The sequence below is a fragment of the Bombina bombina genome, chromosome 1, assembly GCF_027579735.1.
Source record: "Bombina bombina isolate aBomBom1 chromosome 1, aBomBom1.pri, whole genome shotgun sequence".
Taxonomy (NCBI): domain Eukaryota; kingdom Metazoa; phylum Chordata; class Amphibia; order Anura; family Bombinatoridae; genus Bombina; species Bombina bombina.
The window spans coordinates 736,866,758-736,886,580 of record NC_069499.1 but is presented as its reverse complement, the minus strand read 5'-3'; the positions used below and the strand labels follow the sequence as shown (position 1 = coordinate 736,886,580).

The following is a 19,823-nucleotide window of genomic DNA, read 5'->3' as shown; positions in this document are numbered from 1 at the left end:
CTGCTTTTTAACGCCCGCTGGTATTACGAGTCAGGCAGGAAAGGGTCTACCGCTCACTTTTTTTCCGCGATTTTAGCTTACCGCAAATCCCCTTACGTCAATTGCGTATCCTATCTTTTTAATGGGATTTGCATAATGCCCTTATTAAGATCGCCTGAAAAAGTGAGCGGTAGACCCTCTCCTGTCCAGACTCCTACCGTATTTAAAAGTCAGTAGTTAAGAGTTTTATGGGCTAACGCCGTAACATAAAACTCTTAACCAAAGTGCTAAAAGTACACTAACACCCATAAACTACCTATTAACCCCTAAACCGAGCCCCCCCCCACATCAGAAACACTAATCTGCTGACCAGACATCGCCGCCACTTTAATAAATATATTAACTCCTAAACCGCCGCACTCCCACCTCGCAAACACTAGTTAAATATTATTAACCCCTAATCTGCCATCCCTAACATCGCCGACACCTACCTACATTTATTAACCCCTAATCTGCCGACCCCAACGTCGCCGCTACTATATTAAATTTATTAACCCCTAAACCTAAGTCTAACCCTAAGTCTAACCACCCCTAACTTAAATATAATTTAAATTAAATAAAATAAATTTAACATAATTAAATAAATTAATCCTATTTAAAACTAAATACTTACCGATAAAATAAACCCTAAGCTAGCTACAATATAACTAATAGTTACATTGTAGCTAGCTTAGGATTTATATTTATTTTACAGGCAACTTTGTATTTATTTTAACTAGGTAGAATAGTTATTAAATAGTTATTAACTATTTAATAACTACCTAGCTAAAATAAGTACAAAAGTACCTGTAAAATAAACCCTAACCTAAGTTACAATTACACCTAAAACTACACTATCATTAAACTAATTACCTAAACTACCTACAATTAAACTAAATTACGGAAAAACCCCCCCACTAAATTACAGGAAAAAAAAAAGAATTACAAGAATTTTAAACTAATTACACCTAATCTAATCCCCCTAATAAAATAAAAAAGCCCCCCAAAATAATAAAATTCCCTACCCTATACTAAATTACAAATAGCCCTTAAAAGGGCCTTTTGCGGGGCATTGCCCCAAAGTAATCAGCTCTTTCACCTGTAAAAAAAAATACAAAACCCCCCCAACATTAAAACCCACCACCCACACACCCAACCCTACTCTAAAACTCACCCAATCCCCCCTTAAAAAAAAAACTAACACTACCCCCTTGAAGATCACCCTACCTTGAACCGTCTTCACCCAGCCGGGCACAAGTGGTCCTCCAGAGGGTCCGAAGTCTTCATCCTATCCGGCCAGAAGAGGACATCCAGACCGACAGAAGGCTTCATCCAGGCGGCATCTTCTATCTTCATCCTTCCGGAGCGGGTCCATCTTCAAGACATCCGACGCGGAGCATCCTCTTCATCCGACGACTGAATGACTGGTCCTTTAAATGACGTCATCCATGATGGCGTCCCTTGAATTTCGATTGGCTGATAGAATCCTATCAGCCAATCGGAATTAAGGTAGGAAAAATCCTATTGGCTGATGCAATCAGCCAATAGGATTGAAGTTCAATCTGATTGGCTGATCCAATCAGCCAATAGGATTGAGCTCACATTCAGTCGTCGGCTGTCGGATGAAGAGGATGCTCCGCGTCGGATGTCTTGAAGATGGACCTGCTCCGCTCCGGAAGGATGAAGATAGAAGATGCCGCCTGGATGAAGCCTTCTGCCGGTCTGGATGTCCTCTTCTGGCCGGATAAGATGAAGACTTCGGACCCTCTGGAGGACCACTTGTGCCCGGCTGGGTGAAGACGGCTCAAGGTAGGGTGATCTTCAAGGTCCTTTTAAGGGCTATTTGTAATTTAGTATAGGGTAGGGAATTTTATTATTTTGGGGGGCTTTTTTATTTTATTAGGGGGATTAGATTAGGTGTAATTAGTTTAAAATTCTTGTAATTCTTTTTTTATTTTCTGTAATTTAGTGTTTTTTTCTCTCCGTAATTTAGTTAATTTAATTTAATTGTAATTAATTGTAGGTAGTTAAGGTAATTAGTTTAATTATAGTGTAGTGTTAGGTGTAATTGTAACTTAGGTTAGGGTTTATTTTACAGGTAATTTTGTACTTATTTTAGCTAGGTAGTTATTAAATAGTTAATAAATATTGTACCTAGTTAAAATAAATACAAAGTTGCCTGTAAAATAAATATAAATCCTAAGCAAGCTACAATGTAGCTATTAGTTATATTGTAGCTAGCTTAGGGTTTATTTTATCGGTAAGTATTTAGTTTTAAATAGGATTAATTTATTTAATTATGTTAAATTTATTTAGTTTAATATAAATTATAATTAAGTTGGGGGGGTTAGGTTTAGAGGTTAATAAATTTATTATAGTGGCGGCGATGTTGGCGGCGGCAGATTAGGGGTTAATAAATTTAATATAGTTGCAGCGACGTTGAGGGGGGCAGATTAGGGGTTAATAAATATAATGTAGGTGTCGGTGATGTTGGGGGCAGTAGATTAGGGGTTCATAAGTATAATGTAGGTGGCGGCGGTGTCCGGAGCGGCAGATTAGGGGTTAATAATATAATGTAGGTGGCGACGATGTCGGGGGCGGCAGATTAGGGGTTAATAAGTGTAAGATTAGGGGTGTTTAGACTCGGGGTTTATGTTAGGTGCAGACATAACTTTTATTTCCCCATAAGAAACAATGGGGCTGCGTTAGGAGCTGAACGCTGCTTTTTGCAGGTGTTAGTTTTTTTTCCAGCCAGCTGAGCCCCATTGTTTCCTATGGGGAAATCGTGCACAAGCACGTTTTGCCAGCTTACCACTACCGTAAGCAACGCTGGTATTGAGGTGAGATGTGGAGCTAAATTTTGCTCAACGCTCACTTTTCTGAGGCTAACGCCGGCTTGCAGAAAACCTTACCGACAAAAACTCGTAATCTAGCCGAATAATATCTCATTGTTTTATTTATTTGTTATACAAAAAATCTGATATATGATATTTTCATTTTCACATACATTAATGTGTATTTGTATTTCTATAAATCATGATATGCCTGTCTCATGTTTTTCTCTTTTTTTTAAATGATTATTAATGCTAGAATTTGTACATATATCTTTGCATATGCTTGTATATATATGTGTGTGTTATGTCAGAAATCTTTTGCAATTACATGTCCCTAAATTTTATTTTGTTCTAAACAATGTTGGCTTTCATATCTCTGTGTTTATTTATACCACTATATGTATATTGTATAAATATATTATTATTCTAAGCAAGACTAATATGCAAATATAACATGTAATCAGAGTATCATATGTATTTATTTGCAATCAATAGATATTTTAAGAGCTGGGCCAGTTTTCTCTCTGCACCTGTGTAACCCATCCTGATTGCAGTCTAATTTTAAACACCACCCCTACACAGGTGTTATAAAATGGGTTGGCATATAAGATGACATTTCATAATGAAATTGAAATTCAAGAGAAGGAAGAAAAACACTGAAAATATCATGACAGTAAAGAGGTGATTTTAATCTCTGCTGTATCTGATTCATGACAGTTTAATGTTAGGTGGATTATCCCTTTGAGCTATTATTTTAAGATTATATTGAATCAAACATCAATCGATTTTAAAAATCATTGTCAAAAATATTACACTGTGTGTCCTAATGTCATCATCAATGTTTAACTTTAATACTAATTTCACATATACTTTACATACTTTCAAAGTATAATACACAATGTAACAAATGGCACTTAGAAGTTCTGATGAGTAATCAATGACACAAGTATCGAGCAGTTTGATTTGTTAGTGATAGTATATAATGTATATTGAAATCAGATTGGCTGATGTCATAAATCATGTGATTATGCATATCCCAATCAAAAGTGGTGGAAAATTTCACTAGTTTGTGGGTTGTTTAGGAGTGTGAGTATTGTGTCCAATTTGGTGCAAAGTATTGCGTCCAATTAGGTGCAAAATGCAGTGGGACTTGTATTACATGCGTTAAACATGGTGAAATTAGATTGAACAAAAAAAGGAAGTTAGCTATAGTATGTAATGTATTTATTTCATTTTTATCCCTATATCTACTAGCCCTTCTGCCGGACAGACATTAACTGTCATTAAAACTACTTTTGAAATGAATCTGTCCCTTAAAATTACTTGTGATTATAATATTATTTAACATATTATTTTGATACTGAACATGCGTCTTTGTTGTCTGTGTGATTTAGAAAGAGTATACAATTGTAATCAACTTTCTAATTTACATAAATATGTAATAAGCTTCATTCTCTTGCAGCATCTAAAGACGCAAGCGTACCTGTTGAACGTTTGATAAATTAGGAAGAGGGTCAAATAGAGTCGAATGTGAATTCGAAACATCTGGAATGACACAAGCATCGATCTGTGTCGGATTGAGATAGCTGAAACATACATTACGCCACACATTTCAACATTTGACGATGTTGAAGCTTTGTTAATTACGGCGGATTCAATTTGTGTCGAATATAACGCAAGATTCAAGCGGATTCCATTGTATTATCAGTTGAAGCTTTGATAAATCGGCTCCTCAGACTGTTTTAGTGTCTATGTGTGCTAGGAGACTTGTGTGTCAGTTAGGGTTTCTTTACTGAATACACACTGATTTTGGTTCTAAATTATTTTTTACTGGCAGGGATTCATATTTATCTTATTTATTTTGTACGTAATCCTTAGCGCTCTCCCTGTAATTTATTTGAGCTCATTCATCTAGATTACGAGTTTTGAGCTATACCAGGTGCTTAAAGAATGCAAAAAAAAATGAGCGGTATCGCACTTTCCATAGCACTGCCATTACAAGTTACTGAAAAACCTCCTTGTGCTGTGCGTTATGGTACGTTAAGCTCCATACCGCACAAAAGCCAAGGGCTGAGTTTAAGTGCTCGTGCACGCTTTCCTCCATAGACATCAATGGGGGGAGAGTGTTAGAAAAAAAATAACACCTGGCAATCGCTATAATGCATTCCCCATAAATGTCTATGGGGAAAAGAAAGTTACGTTTAAACCTAACACCCTAACATAAACCCCTAGTCTAAACACCCCTAATCCGCCGCTCCCCAACATCGCCGGCACTTAATAAACCTATTAACCCCTAAACCACTACCCCCCACATTGCAACTGATAAATAAACTTATTAACCCCTATTCCACCACCAACCCACATCGCTACTACTATTATAAACCTATTAACCCCTAAACCGCCGGCCTCCACATCACCAACACTATAATAAAGTATTAACCCCTAAACTGCCAGCCCCCCACATCGCAACTAATAAACTAAACCTAATATCCCCTAAACCGCCAGCCCCCCACATCGTAACTAATAAACTTAACCTATTAAACCATAAATCGCCGGCCCCCCACATGGCAAAACACTAAATTAAGCTATTAACCCCTAAACCTAATAATATAACTATCTTAAAATAAATAACAACTTACCTGTGAAATAAAAAAAAAACTAAGATTAAACTATAAATTAACCTAACATAAATATCCTAATAAAATAAACTTCCAATTAAAAATCCTAAATTACAAATTCAAATAAACCAAATACTACGAAAAATTTTAAAAAATCTAACATTACAAAAAAAAAACGCTAAAATTACGATTACAAAAAATTAAAAAAATGAAATTATTCAAAATAATAAAAATTACACCTAATCTAATAGCCCTATAAAAACAAAAAAGCCATCCCAAAATAAAAACACCCCCTAACCTAACAATAAACTACCAATAGCCCTTAAAAGGACCTTTTGTAGGGCATTGCCTTTTAAATTAAAAATTACAAAGTCCCCCCTAAAAGTAACCCCCCCACCCAACCAACCCCGCCCCCCAAAAAAACCCTAAGTCTAAAAAAATCCTAAAATACCCATTGCCCCTAAAGGGGCATTTGTATGGGCATTGCCCTTAAAAGGGCATTCAGCTCTTTTACTGCCCATCCCTAATCTAAAAAAAAAACACCCCGAAAAAAACCTTACACTTACCCCAGAAAATGTCACGGTTCCTGAAATCCGGACATCCATCTTCATCAAGGCGGCAAGAAGTCTTCATCCAGGCGGTGACATCTTGATCCATCGAGGGGGCATCTTCTTTCTTCATCCCGGTGTTGCAGAGTTGTGGAGGTGCGGATCTGTGGAGGCGCTGACATCCGGCGTGGAGAATCCTCTTCATATGGTCACCGCCGTACACTGAAGCTTGAATGTAAGTTACCCGTTTAAATATGGGGTACCTTGCACTCCTATTGGCTGACATTTTCAAATAAGCCAATAGGATGAGAGCTACTGAAATCCTTTTGGCGGATTTGAACAGCCAATAGGATTTCAGTAGCTCTCATCCTATTGGCTGATTTGAAAATGTCAGCCAATAGGAATACAAGGTACCCGATTTTTAAACGGGTACCTTGCATTCAAGCTTCAGTGTACGGCGGTGACCATATGAAGAGGATCCTCCACGCTGGATGTCCGCACTGCCGATGCTCCGCGCCTCAGCAGCTCTGCGACACCGAGATGAAGATAGAAGATGCCGCCTGGATGACGACTTCTTGCCGCCTGGATGAAGATGGATGTCCAGACTTCAGGAACCGTGAGTAGATTTCCTGGGGTTAGTGTTAGTTTTTCTTGGGTGAGTTTTTTTTTAGATTAGGGATGGGCAGTAAAAGAGCTAAAAACCCTTTTAACCCTTTGGCTGCTAAGCCATTTCCCACCTGGGTGCTAATATTTTATTTTATTTTTTTTATTTTTGAAATTTTTAAAAACATTTTTTTTAACTTTTTTTTTTTTTTTTTACAGACCCCCAAGACTTACACTGTTGGAACGGTTAAGCGATTACCTTTCCAACAAGGTCTGGGGGGTCTGTAGCTGCTTAGATGCCTGAGATACAGGCTTCTAAGCAGCATGCCCCCTCCTCCTATACTTAACATTGTTAAGTATAAATAAAGTTGCGCGGTGACGTCATCACGTAATTGCGCGTGACGTCACCGCGCATCACGTGAAGCCCCGGCGATGCCTGTCACTCTACAGGCACGATCGCCGGGGTAGGAGCAGTAAGGAGCCCCCAGATCTCCCTCAAGGTGGGAGAGTGCTAGTGACGGCTCTGAGCCGTCATTAGCACCAGAGTGAGAAACTCTGTGACGGCTCAGAACCGTCATTAGCAGTCAAAGGGTTAAGGGCAGTAAAAGAGCTGATGCAATGCCCATACAAATGCCCCTTTAGGGGCAATGGGTAGCTTAGGATTTTTTTAAACTTATGTTTTTTATTTCGGGGGGGTTGGTTGGGTGGGGGTTTATACTTTTAGGGGGGACTTTGTAATTTTTTTAATGTAAAAGGGCTATTTAACTTAGGGCAATGCCCTACAAAAGACCCTTTTAAGGGCTATTGGTAGTTTATTGTTAGGTTAGGGGGTGTTTTTATTTGGGGGGCTTTTTTGTTTATATAGGGCTATTAGATTAAGTGTAATTTTTATTATTTTGGACAATGTATTTTTTGATTTTTGTAATCTTAGTGTTTTTTTATTTTTCATAATTTTAGCGTTTTTTTGTGTTGGATTTTTTTAATCTTTTCGTGGAATTAGGTTTATTTAAATTTTAAATTAAGGTTTTTTATTTTTTTGTAGTGGTAGGTTTTTTTAATTATGTAATTTAGGATTTTTAATTGGTAGTTTTTTTATTTTATTAGAATAGTTATGTTAGGTTAATTTATAGTTTAATCTTATTTTTTTTTTCCACAGGTAAGTTTTTATTTATTTTAAGATAGTTATATTGTAACTTTTAATTGAATGTTAGGGGGGGTGTTAGGTTTAGGGGTTAATAGTTTAATTTAGTGTTTTGCAATGTGGGGGGGCGGCGGTTTAGCGGTTAATAGGTTTAGTTTATTAGTTATGATGTGGGGGGCTGGTGGTTTAGGGGTTAATAGGTTTAGTTTATTAGTTGCGATGTGGGGGGCTGGCGGTTTAGGGGTTAATACTTTAGTATAGTGTTGCCGATGTGGGGGGCCGGCCTTTTAGGGGTTATTAGATTTATTTAGTGTTGTCGATGTGGGGGGGGGTCGGCAGTTTAGTTGTTAATAGGTTTATTTTAGTGTCGGCGATGTTGGTGGGCAGCAGTTTAGGGGTTAATAGGTTTAATATAGTATTTGCGATGTGGGAGGGTGGCGGTTTAGGGGTTAATAGGTAGTTTATGGGTGTTAGTGTACTTTGTAACATTTTAGTCATGAGTTTTGTGAAACATTTTAGTTTTGCAAAATCAACAACTTCAGGTCTCAGATTGCGGAATGGATAGTGTCGGTATAGGCTGTAACGCAAGCATTTTAGCCGGACCGCACAACCTGTAATATGGCGCTATTGAAAATCCCACACTCAAACGTAATTTTTTGAGTGCGGAATGGAGGGTTGCGTAAAGGCTAAAATGCTTGCAGTATAGCTATACCTCAGCAACTTGTAATATGCGTTACCTGCCATTCCACACACAATGGCCAATTTTTCAGCAGTAAAGCCGTACCACACCATAACGCAAAACTTGTAATCTAGCCGTATGTAATTTATTATACTATTTTCTGTGTATGCTCGTTGTACTTCTCCTGCGTTATTTGGATTTTTTAATTAATCTATATTTTCTTATACGCTCCATAGCATGCACCTCTTTTCCTATGCAGTTTCATTTTCTGAGCCACGCACCCCTATAGTGATAGCACACTTCAATACTTTATATTATTTAGAAGCCGAACACTGGCAGTGGGTTAGTTAACTTTTTTCCCATCGGGCTGAAGCTCGCTTTTACTTACATACCACTACTAAGAAAAGCTGCAGCATTAATCAGTTCTCTGTGCTTGGTTAGGAGGGGTAAATTCTTCTAAGATTTTCAAGTGTCAAACTTTATTAAGTTTATACTTTGGTGTGAATTTTATTAAAGGGGCCTTTTCTTACTGAAGGTTATTCTTTTCCCTGTATAATCTTGGACTTCCTGTCTGAAGTCACTGAAAGTGTATAAATGTGCAGTCTCCTTAATATCAATATACATTACTGTATCTGTGGTTTTTGCTGTCTGTTAAGTTCTCAAAAATGTTTAGTGGAGCATACTGGAACTGTCCCTATTAATCTAAATAGATAAAGGGTAGATCTAAACCCTTATTTAGGTGTATTTTTTTTTTTACAAACTTGTTCCTAGTAATCCTCCAGCTCAGCTATTTTGTTCATGTATGGATCATCTGCTGCTTTCCACCAGTTAAGTGCTGCACTTGCTTCTAAAGGTCCCTGATTGTTCTGCACAAGGGAGTTTAAGAGTTTGTTTCAGGTTTTAAAGATTTTGTGTGCTTGTTTCTGAAATATCTGACAAACAACCAACAGTTGACTTATTTGGTCATTCTGATTCACTTAAGGTTAGATCCTCTAAACATTTCAATTTAGACTCAGTCTATGACACCTCTGATCCGTCTTCTTAAGATCTTTCTGATGATCAGGAGTTAGTGAGTGATCTGGACACAGAATCCTCCTCTTTAATGTTCAAGATAGAACAATAGAACATCTGAAATTTCTTTTAAAGGAGTTATGTACTTTGGGAGACTTTAAGCTTTCAGAAGAAAAATCCATTAAACAACTGGATTTCATTTTCAAACCTTCTGTCAATGCACTAGAGGTTTTTCCAGTCCCTGATGCGATTACTGAAATTATCACCAAAGAGTGGCCAAAGCCTAGTCTTCATTTTAAACTCTCTTCTGCATTTAAAGGGATGTTCCGTTTACCAGCTGCTAGTATTTAACTTTGGGAAACTTTTCCAAAGGTGGATGGTGTCATATCCACCCTAGCAAAACACACTACTATTCCTTTGGAGGATACTACTTCCTTTAAATACTATATAGACGGATAGATTTTGATTATTTTCTCTGAAAAGCTTTTCTTTAAGCAGGTTATTTGTTTAAGCCAGTCATAGCTTGCATAGCTGCTGATTCTACTCTGCTTCTACTCTGTGGTGTGATAATTTATCTGATCAGATTTCAGTTAATTCTTTTGATGAAGAGTTTCATGGCCATTTGACATGAAGTTTATTAGGTCAGCAAATGCTTTCATCAGTGATGCTATTGTTGACCCCCAAGGCAGAACATGCTGTGATCTGAGATGTCATCGCAGAAAATGCAGCATGTCTGCAGAAAGAACAGAACATATGCAGGAACTGTTAGCGCTTTCGCTTTGCAGTGCTGCTCCACATCAGGCTGTTCAAACAGCACTGTGCTCTGGCAGCACTATGTAAGTGTTAACACAGAGCATTGATTGATGACTGGCTCTCTGGGATATTTTTCAACCCCGTCCCCTAGCCTTCCCCAGTCTGCAAAGCTGTGACTCCTAAATTTAAGATATTGTTGTGAGCAATGCATGTAAATCAGCTGACATGATTTACAAATTTTGACTTTTATCTCTTCCTTTTCAAGGGAAGATTTTATTTAGTCTAAATTTAGATGCTATTTTCTCAACTATGTCTAGAGGTAAGGGAGCCTTTCTTCCTCAAAACAAGAAGTCTAAGGGAAAGAATAGTGCTTTTAGTCACTTTCGTTCCTTTAGACATTTTAAAGAACCAAAGATCATTCTTCTCTTCTCAAAAAAATTAAATTATGCTTACCTGATAATTTTATTTTCTTCTGACGGGAAGAGTCCACAGCTGCATTCATTACTTTTGGGAATTCAGAACCTGGTCACCAGGAGGAGGCAAAGACACCCCAGCCAAAGGCTTAAATACCTCCCCCACTTCCCTCATCCCCCAGTCATTTTGCCGAGGGAACAAGGAACAGTAAGAGAAATATCAGGGTGAAAAAGGTGCCAGAAGAAACAAAAAATATAGCCGCCCCATACAATAAAACGCGGGCGGGGAGCTGTGGACTCTTTCCGTCAGAAGAAAAGAAAATGATCAGGTAAGCATAATTAAAGTTTTTTTTTCTTAAATGGGAAGAGTCCACAGCTGCATCCATTACTTTTGGGAAAACAATACCCAAGCTATAGAGGAAACTGAATGCAAAACAGGCGGGTACAAAAGGCGGCCCCTTCTGAGGGCACCACAGCCTAAAACCCAAAACTCCCGACAGAAAAAAACTGCTTCACTAGAAGCCAAAGGACAAAAAAGAAAAAGGCAGAGATAAATGCCCAACAGTTAAAACCAGCAATGCCCTTGCTAGAGACCGCTCAGGTTATTTGACTCGACCGAGCCAAAAGCCTCTGAGGAGACGAAGTCCCACAGGCACGCAGCCGCAAAATTAAACTCACCACAAGCAAAAGAAAGGGGGAAACGTCCACATTCCCCCAGCGGGGAAGAAGGAGACTCAGCTAAATAAGTCTGAAAGGACCTTCAGAATCCAAAGGGACTAGGACCAAGAAAGGGAACTCCAAAGGAGTGAACCAGGATGAAACAGGGCACCTATGAAAGGACTCTGCTGACCCAGCAAGGCAAGTGAGGACTTGTAAATCCCCCTCTACCTAAACCAAAGGACCAATAAATGTCCTGAGAACTTAAAAGGAGGAAAGAAAAATCCCTCCCTTACACAGAGCGCACACTCGCACCCAGAATAGAGCAACCAAAAGAGAAACCGCCCCAGGGAGCTGCTGAAAAAAACCCAGCATCAGATATCTGACTATACTACTCCAAGCCATAGGCATCCTGCTACAAATAAGGACTTAACAACCACAGATCGCCACTCTATCTATGAAAATGCACAGGACCTTCTTCTTCAGAAGAACTCTGAAACAGTGCAGGACAGGACCTTCCCAAAAAGGGACAGGAAAGGAAGGAACCAAACCCAGAACCCTGTAGAGAAAACTACCTGCCGAGGAGGGATCCACCGCAAAGCTTCTCACTCAAAGAATGTTCACAATAACTATGATACGCGGCTAAGATCAACAGATCAGACAGATCCCTGACTCTCGCTCCAGTAACGGACCCAGCACCAAAGTGACTGATAATGTCCAACAGACTTAGTGATTAAAAGTACCCTGAATCATAAAGATCTGCAGGAAGGAAGAATCCATCCCTTCACACTGACATATCGCACACCAGGCAGGGGGGGCAACCCCACCGACAGAGGCATAAAGGGTACCTCCAAGCACCAGGCAGATACAGAGGGATGTCAAATTCACCCCCAAAGGGAGGAAAAGAGAAGTCAGAACTAACAATATGCTAGCACACAATCAAGCTGCAAATAGCTGCAGCTGGTTTCAAATTGTAAACCTTCCGCTCGCTAGACAGCTAAGTTACCCATCAGACTAGAACAGCGGGGCTGAAAGGGGAACCTCAAAATAGAAATAGAAAATGAGGACAAAAAATGAACGAAAGCCATCCGGTCACTAAGGCCGGCCCAGAAGAAGTCTAGATTTCCCTGCAAGGGAGAGATTACTCCCGTAGGAACAGAGGACGTCCCGGACCGAGAAACTGTGCCGTCCAGAACCAGACGTAAGGGATATGATACAGACCCCCAAAAATCTAGTCAAAGACAGGACAAACAGACCCGGCACCCGATAAACTTGGAACCGGCTTAACTATTTAAAAACCCCTGAGGAGCCCTAGGTTACCCCATCCGGAGTAGACTTGCACCATAGGCAAAGCAATAACTGTCATATCCAAGACAACTTGGACACTGAACACACACGAAAAAGTCTAATACGCTTAGGACACCCGCAGCGGGAAACAACTCCCCACAGAAGGGTGATAGGTAGTAGTCACTCTGGAAGGCCCTAGGGACAACTTCCACGAAGTCCAAACACTAATAACATACAAGAAAAAAAGAAAACTCTGCTATGCTAGCCGTCACCAGAATCACAAAACAGATAACAGGAGCTTTACTTGGGTACAACCCACAACCTCCTGCTTCAGGAGCGGCGGAGCCAACCACTACGCTATTAGAAACTGGATTAATAAGCTAAAAAAGTCTCCAAGATCCTCAGGATCCATGCAAATTTGGTCGCCTGAAAATCATGATTTAGGCTAGGATATGTGTCACCCATCAGTGAAGTGGCTCTCGCTGTAAGGAACACCTAAACACGGCTGGATACCAACTCTTGACACTCAGCTTTGAAGGCCGCAAGGTTTACCACTAAGCCAACGAGGGGCACCATCTCTGACACCCCAACGGCTCGAGGATGGAAGAAGGAACATGAATCCTAACCCATAGCGGGAGACATCCAAAATGCCTAACCAGGGACGACACAGTAAAGGTGGGAGACAACATCTGAAAATCTCCCAAAGAATGGGAGCAGACGAGATCCCAGAAGCAGAGTAGCCAAAAGGCTTTAACTTCCAGCAACAGATGACCCGAAGCCAACCAAGGAAAAGGACAAAAGGCCCCTCACCTCAACCCGAAGGAAGAGGTACCATCATCAAGGAAAAACAAATTCCAAAAGGGGAACCTCAAAATAGAAAATGAGGACAATCGCCCTGAGAGATCCCTAGTAGGATCTGCCTGCCCACGAGGAACAGGACAGTTAGGACTGACCCTGATGCCCCAAAAGGCAGAACGAGAATCAGACTGACGTCAGTAAACAATGGCTTCCTCTACCATGTTCTTCTCTTTTTTTTTATTTTAGCCCTGCATGGGCAGAGCCTCAAAACATTATTGGGAGGTTCACCTCACAAAAAAATCTTAGCAAAAAGCAAAGCATTATTCAAGCTGAAGAGAACCCAGAATAATAAGCTCCTCATCAGCGTGAGTAACTCACCACCCAGCAAGTTACACCAGCACCACGTGGATGATATAGACCATAAGGAACAGAGATAGAGCCCTATCAGGACCAGCCTGTTACATGTGGCACTCCAACTGACACAGGCCACAGAAAATTCGGGACCCCAATAGGAATCGACAAAAAGGATATAAGACATAACAATGTACTAACACCTTAACATGCGACTTCCACGGAAGCGCTCAAGCGACCACAAAATCGATAGTATCAGATTCCAGAGAAGAAATATTTCCCAAGGGAAAAATCATAACAGACATGAGCTTCTTAAGTACAAAATAAAATACATCCTAACCGGATCAAAGAAAAAGAGGGCAGCACCCACAGGTGAACGCTCAAGAAGAATGGGTACACCAACAGGACCAGCCAATCAGAGACCCCATTCTCCTAAAGCTCAGAACTGGAATAAGATACCTAAAAAAGAACACACGTCTAACCTAGCATGCTGTCTGGAACAGAAGACCGAGGATCCCTCACCCTATTGGCACTAGGATCCTATAGCACCACCAAAACATGCCGTAGTAGGACATGAAGGCGTGCCAGTCTGTAATGAAAAGCAAGACTTACCTCCGCTGGGGCAACTGACGACCCGAGGGTTGGGCCCCTGAAGCTTCAGAGGAAACCGCTTCCCCAGATGGCTGATCTGACCCAGATGATCCCAAGCCTGACGATCCCTGGTTAGCATAACATGGACAGTATCTCAGTAACACCTCCTCTGAAAGATGTAAATGCGCTAACGCCATAGATATGGCCAACGTGAACCGTGCTGTAACCTCTGGAGGAAACAAGCTGCCTTCCGGAGAAGAGGTAATGGCATTAGGGACACCTGCTTGCGCAGCCAAAGAAGGTTCTAGGGGACGCGCCGCACGGGATATGGGATCCCCAGGGGCGGATGGCTCGGCACACTCTAAGCTCCCTGTATTGGGAAAAGAGAGCACTCTAGAGCGGCATTCAGAACATAACTGATGGGCATGGATTACCTGGGCCATTTCATACTCTTCACAAGAGGTAGAATCTTAATCGGAGACATCCATCTCTAAAAAATTCAGAATCCTCCATAACTTGGTATATAGAAATTATGGATAGACAAAAATAAAAATGGCACCGTACACCCCCAATGGCTAGGGCACTCACCACCTCCTGAGACCCAGACAGCTAGCGGACAGATTTTTTCCCTCTGTTGCCACGCGGTCAGGAATACGGAAATGGAACACAGAAGCGTGCCACGCCTTGTCACAAGGTGTGTAGTGCAGGCAATAGAAAAATTACAAGGGCCGCACAGCCTGACAAGAAAAGTCTGTTATGTTCTGAACTAGCCACAACCCCAAGTGACGTACACATTAGCAGACAGAATCCCATAACAAACATGATTAAAGTCCCCCCTGTTCAATAACCCCCCTCAGGAGAAATTAAACCTTGATTCCTTACAAAGATAAAGGAGTACCACCGAGACCCTGACTTCTTTGTTTACATTACTTATCACATCATTGAAGTAAAATGAAACAATCTTACTGGAATCAACGCCGTGGAACAGGAACACGGCTCTTCAAGTGTGACAGATAGTAGACTCACTTCTGACATGGAGAGAAGAAAGCAGGCAGCGAAACTCGTCAACGCTGATTGCTAAGGAGCTGTTAATATGAGTTGGGATGGTTTCGCAGAAAGACTCTCCCTGCATCTCCGGACTCTAACATTTATCCATGCTCTCACTGAGAGGCTGACAGGATTACTTAAAACTCCAGTCACATTTCGAAGAGTACTACCCTCCATAAGAGACTATCTAAAATCTTCAGACACTTCTCTGCCAACCTCCTGTGAAGAAAGGCAAAAAATGACTGGGGGATGAGGGAAGTGGGGGAGGTATTTAAGCCTTTGGCTGGAGTGTCTTTGCCTCCTCCTGGTAACCAGGTTCTGAATTCCCAAAAGTAATGAATGCAGCTGTGGACTCTTCCCGTTTAAGAAGAAAATAGGATTCTTCCAGTTTTTCCTGGAAGTTTATCCCCAATTAGAACAAGGCTAAAAGCCAGATTATTTTCTGGTAGGGAGTAGATTTCAATATTTTTTTTAAGAATTCATGAAACCCATTCTGTACCCCTGAGACACTATATTTAGTACCCAAGGGTCCTGTGCAGATTGTGATCAGACCAAGATCCCCCAGAAAAAGTTTTTTTTTGTTCATATTCCAAAGCGCCGTGTCAAGGCTCAAGCCTTTTTTCATTGTGTTTATGATCTGGAACTCATGGGAGTTATACTTTCTTTTCAATTTTCAGAACAGGGCCAAGGGCTTTTCTCCATCATTTTCAAAGTTCACAGAAAGGAGGGAATTTTAAGGCCTATTTTGGACTTGAAAACTCTAAACAAGTTCCTCAGGGTTTCTACTTTCGAAATGAAACAATTTGAACTATTCCTGTTTAACAAGGACATTATATGTCCACAATAGATTAATGGATATTTGCCTTCATATTTCTATCCACAAAGAGCAAAATCCATTTTGATGTCTCCATACCGGTGCACTATTTTCCATTTTTTCATTTAGCAGTATCTCTTACCAACAGGAACATATTATTTCTTCACAATCATGGCTGAAGAATCGCCATTCAAGAGTTCCTTATCTTCTCAAACCAGAGTCTCCTTTTTGGGAGTACTTATGGACACATCAACAATGAGACTTTCCTTAACAGATCAAAGGAAATCAAAGTTGCAATCAGCATGTCTGAAACTTCAGTCTCTTCCAAAACCTATGGTAGCTTCAAGCATGGAAGTTTTGGGTCTGATGGTAGCAACATCAGATGAATTCCATTTGCCTGATTACAAGTGAGGCCAATGCATGATTTCTTAAAGGATCCTTTTGGATTCCACCGTAAGGAATTCCCTTTCATGGTGGACAGAGAACCAATCCACTTATCTGGGTGATTCCTTTGTTCGTCCAATTTGGACAATAATCACAATAGACGCAAGTCTCGGGTTGGGATACAGTATGGGGGTACAAAAAAAGCACAGGCAGTTTGGTCTCCTCTAGAGGCGAGGTTATCAGTAAACATTCTAGAACTCTGTGCAATTTTCCGGGCCCTTCAGTGCTGGCCTCTCCTGAAAGAAAAGACCTGCATTTCCAGTCAGACAATATCACTATGATGGCGTATATCAATCATCAAGTGGGAACAAGATGTTCTCTAGTGATGATGTGGAAATTTCATATTTTGTCTTGGACAGAGTACTATGTTTGCACGATTTCTACAATTTATATCCCAGGTGTGAAAAATTGGGAAGTATATTATCTGACTCATCAATCTCTTCATCCAGGAAAATGGTCCTTACATTAGGATGTGTTCAATCAGATTGTAGGATGATGAGGTTTTCCAGAGATAGACCTTGTGGCTTCTCCTTTGAACAACAAACTTCACAGATTCTTAGCAAGATCCAGGGATCCTCCAGCAGATCATATTATAGATGCTCTAGCAGCTCCCTGGTCATTCATCTAGATTCCCTATTTTCTTCCTACAGTTCTGCCAAGAATAATAGCTTGGATCAAAGATGAACAATCATCAGTAAATTTGATTGACAGTTGTTCAATTCCCCTCTGTGGTCAATTTCTCTACAGCATGTCCTTCTGCCTCAAGGTCTTTCTTATCATTCTTATCATCAAGATCTCGGGTCTCTCAACTTGAAGGCTTGGAGATTAGGTGCCAGCCATTTCATAATTTTTGTCCTTCCCAAATTACACATAGACTCTAACCACCTTATAAAAGAAAATACATTTTTTATTTACCTGAAAAATGTATTTATTTTATGGTGGTAAGAGTCCACCCAATTATATACAAAATAAATAAAAAATAAATATATATATATATATATATATATATATATATATATATATATATATATATATATATATATATATATATATATATATATATATTATGGTGTCATTTCTGTTTTGCACCTGTCTACTTTGTTTCTGCTACCTCTCCTTATTTGGCTATACCTTAGACTGGCATACCAGTGATGTGAGAGGGATTAAGTGCTCTTGGAAGCTTTGAAATATTTGCCTTCTCCTAGTGGCCAGGAGTTGAATCCCGGTATTAATGGATCATGGACTCTCACCGCAATAAAATAAATTAATTTATCACGTAAGCATAAATGTTGTTATCTATGTCAGCTATTTATCCTCTAACAATTGCACTGTTGTTGTTGGTGGTAGTTAGACTTTTTTTTAAAAGGGACCATTGTATTGCCCTTAGAATGTTACCATCAACACAGAAACTGGCTTGCTACTTATAAAACACATCATCTATCTCCATGGCATTTCTGAGGACATATCTGATAAAGGCTCTCCGTTTATTTATGCTTTGCAAGAGATGAAGCACTAACATTTGCATATCTAACAACGGTCAGATAGGCAAAAAAGAGACAAAACCACTATCTTGAGACATACTGTACCTCTGCATTTACGTATGATTAACACAACTAAAGGTACTTATGACTGCTGTTAACCCCAAAGAGCATTTTTTTCTTTGGGTAAATTAATGCATCCTAGGTAAGGTTGGTGTTGAAAAAGTACTTTATCACTTACATTAAAATGCTAAAAGTGAGGAAACAGAGTTAAAAGCAATTTAGATAAAAAATATTGGTTATTTGTTTTAGAATAACTCACAGTTCTTGTGTCCTCTTTTTAACCCGTTATATTTAAAACATACAGGACGACTGCAAGGATCAGTTTGTTTTTTAATCCACAAACATGCAGTATTATATTGGGTTGTTCTACAATGATAACAAATGAATTAGAGACATTTTACCTGCACTGAAACACAGCCTTGCAGTTTGAGCTGTAACTGGATCATGTCTACATCAGGAGAGGAACATATTTTTTGCAGATCTGCAGTTTTATCTTTTATTTCATCAATTGCTACATCAACAGGGTTTAGGTCAATGTGTTGCTCCTGAGTGACTAGAATTCTCTTCTTGACATATGGGAAGGAGTTAGATGCTGGAAATAAAAATTTTTTTTTTATTCTAGTTGCATTTTTTTAAAAGAGATTATACATATTATAAATTATAAATATAATTAAGTGAAAAGCAAATGTCTAAACTTTTTATTATTATTTGTATTAATGATAATGACAACAATTTCCTTTATTTAAATTTAAATGGGGGTGCACAGTTTTTTAATCAGTACCCCCTGATAGGTCTAAATAACTTCATGAGGTCCCACAATCAAAAATAAATAATTGAACAACACTAATTAAAAATATATAGGGACATATACATACACTTTATACTCATAGACAAAGAACTAGTTTAGTAAAGTACATCTTCGTAATCTCTTACGCCTAGATTTAGAGTTCTGCGTTAGCCGTCAAAACCAGCGTTAAGGGGTCCTAACGCTGGTTTTGGCCTACCGCTGGTATTTAGAGTCTTGTAGGTAAGGGTCTAACGCTCACTTTCCAGCCGCGACTTTTCCATACCGCAGATCCCCTTACGTCAATTGCGTATCCTATCTTTTCAATGGGATCTTTCTAACGCCGGTATTTAGAGTCTTGGCTGAAGTGAGCGTTAGAAATCTAACGACAAGACTCCAGCCGCAGAAAAAAGCCAGGAGTTAAGAGCTTTCTGGGCTAACGCCGGTTCATAAAGCTCTTAACTACTGTGCTCTAAAGTACACTAACACCCATAAACTACCTATGTACCCCTAAACCGAGGCCCCCCCACATCGCCGCCACTCTATTAATTTTTTTTAATCCCTAATCTGCTGACCGCACACCGTCGCAACCTACATTATCCCTATGTACCCCAATCTACTGCCCCTAACATTGCCGACCCCTACATAATATTTATTACCCCCTAATCTGCCCCCCCCCCAACGTCGCCACTACATACCTAAAATTATTAACCCCTAATCTGCCGACCGGACCTCACCGCTACTATAATAAATGTATTAACCCCTAATCCGCCTCACTCCCGCCTCAAAAACCCTATAATAAATAGTATTAACCCCTAATCTGCCCTCCCTAACATCGCCGAACCTAACTTCAAGTATTAACCCCTAATCTGCCGACCGGACCTCGCCGCT

General features: G+C 39.8%; 1 protein-coding gene across 3 annotated transcripts in view; it reads right to left on the bottom strand.

Moving 5' to 3' along the window:
- DOCK11 (dedicator of cytokinesis 11) overlaps positions 1–19,823 on the bottom strand; it is a 923,283-nt gene that overhangs the window by 61,694 nt on the left and 841,766 nt on the right. For all 3 annotated transcript variants that reach the window (XM_053699249.1, XM_053699251.1, XM_053699250.1), the window contains one exon: positions 18,550–18,740. In XM_053699249.1, coding sequence (XP_053555224.1) covers positions 18,550–18,740 — 191 coding nt within the window. The remainder of the gene's footprint in view (positions 1–18,549; positions 18,741–19,823) is intronic.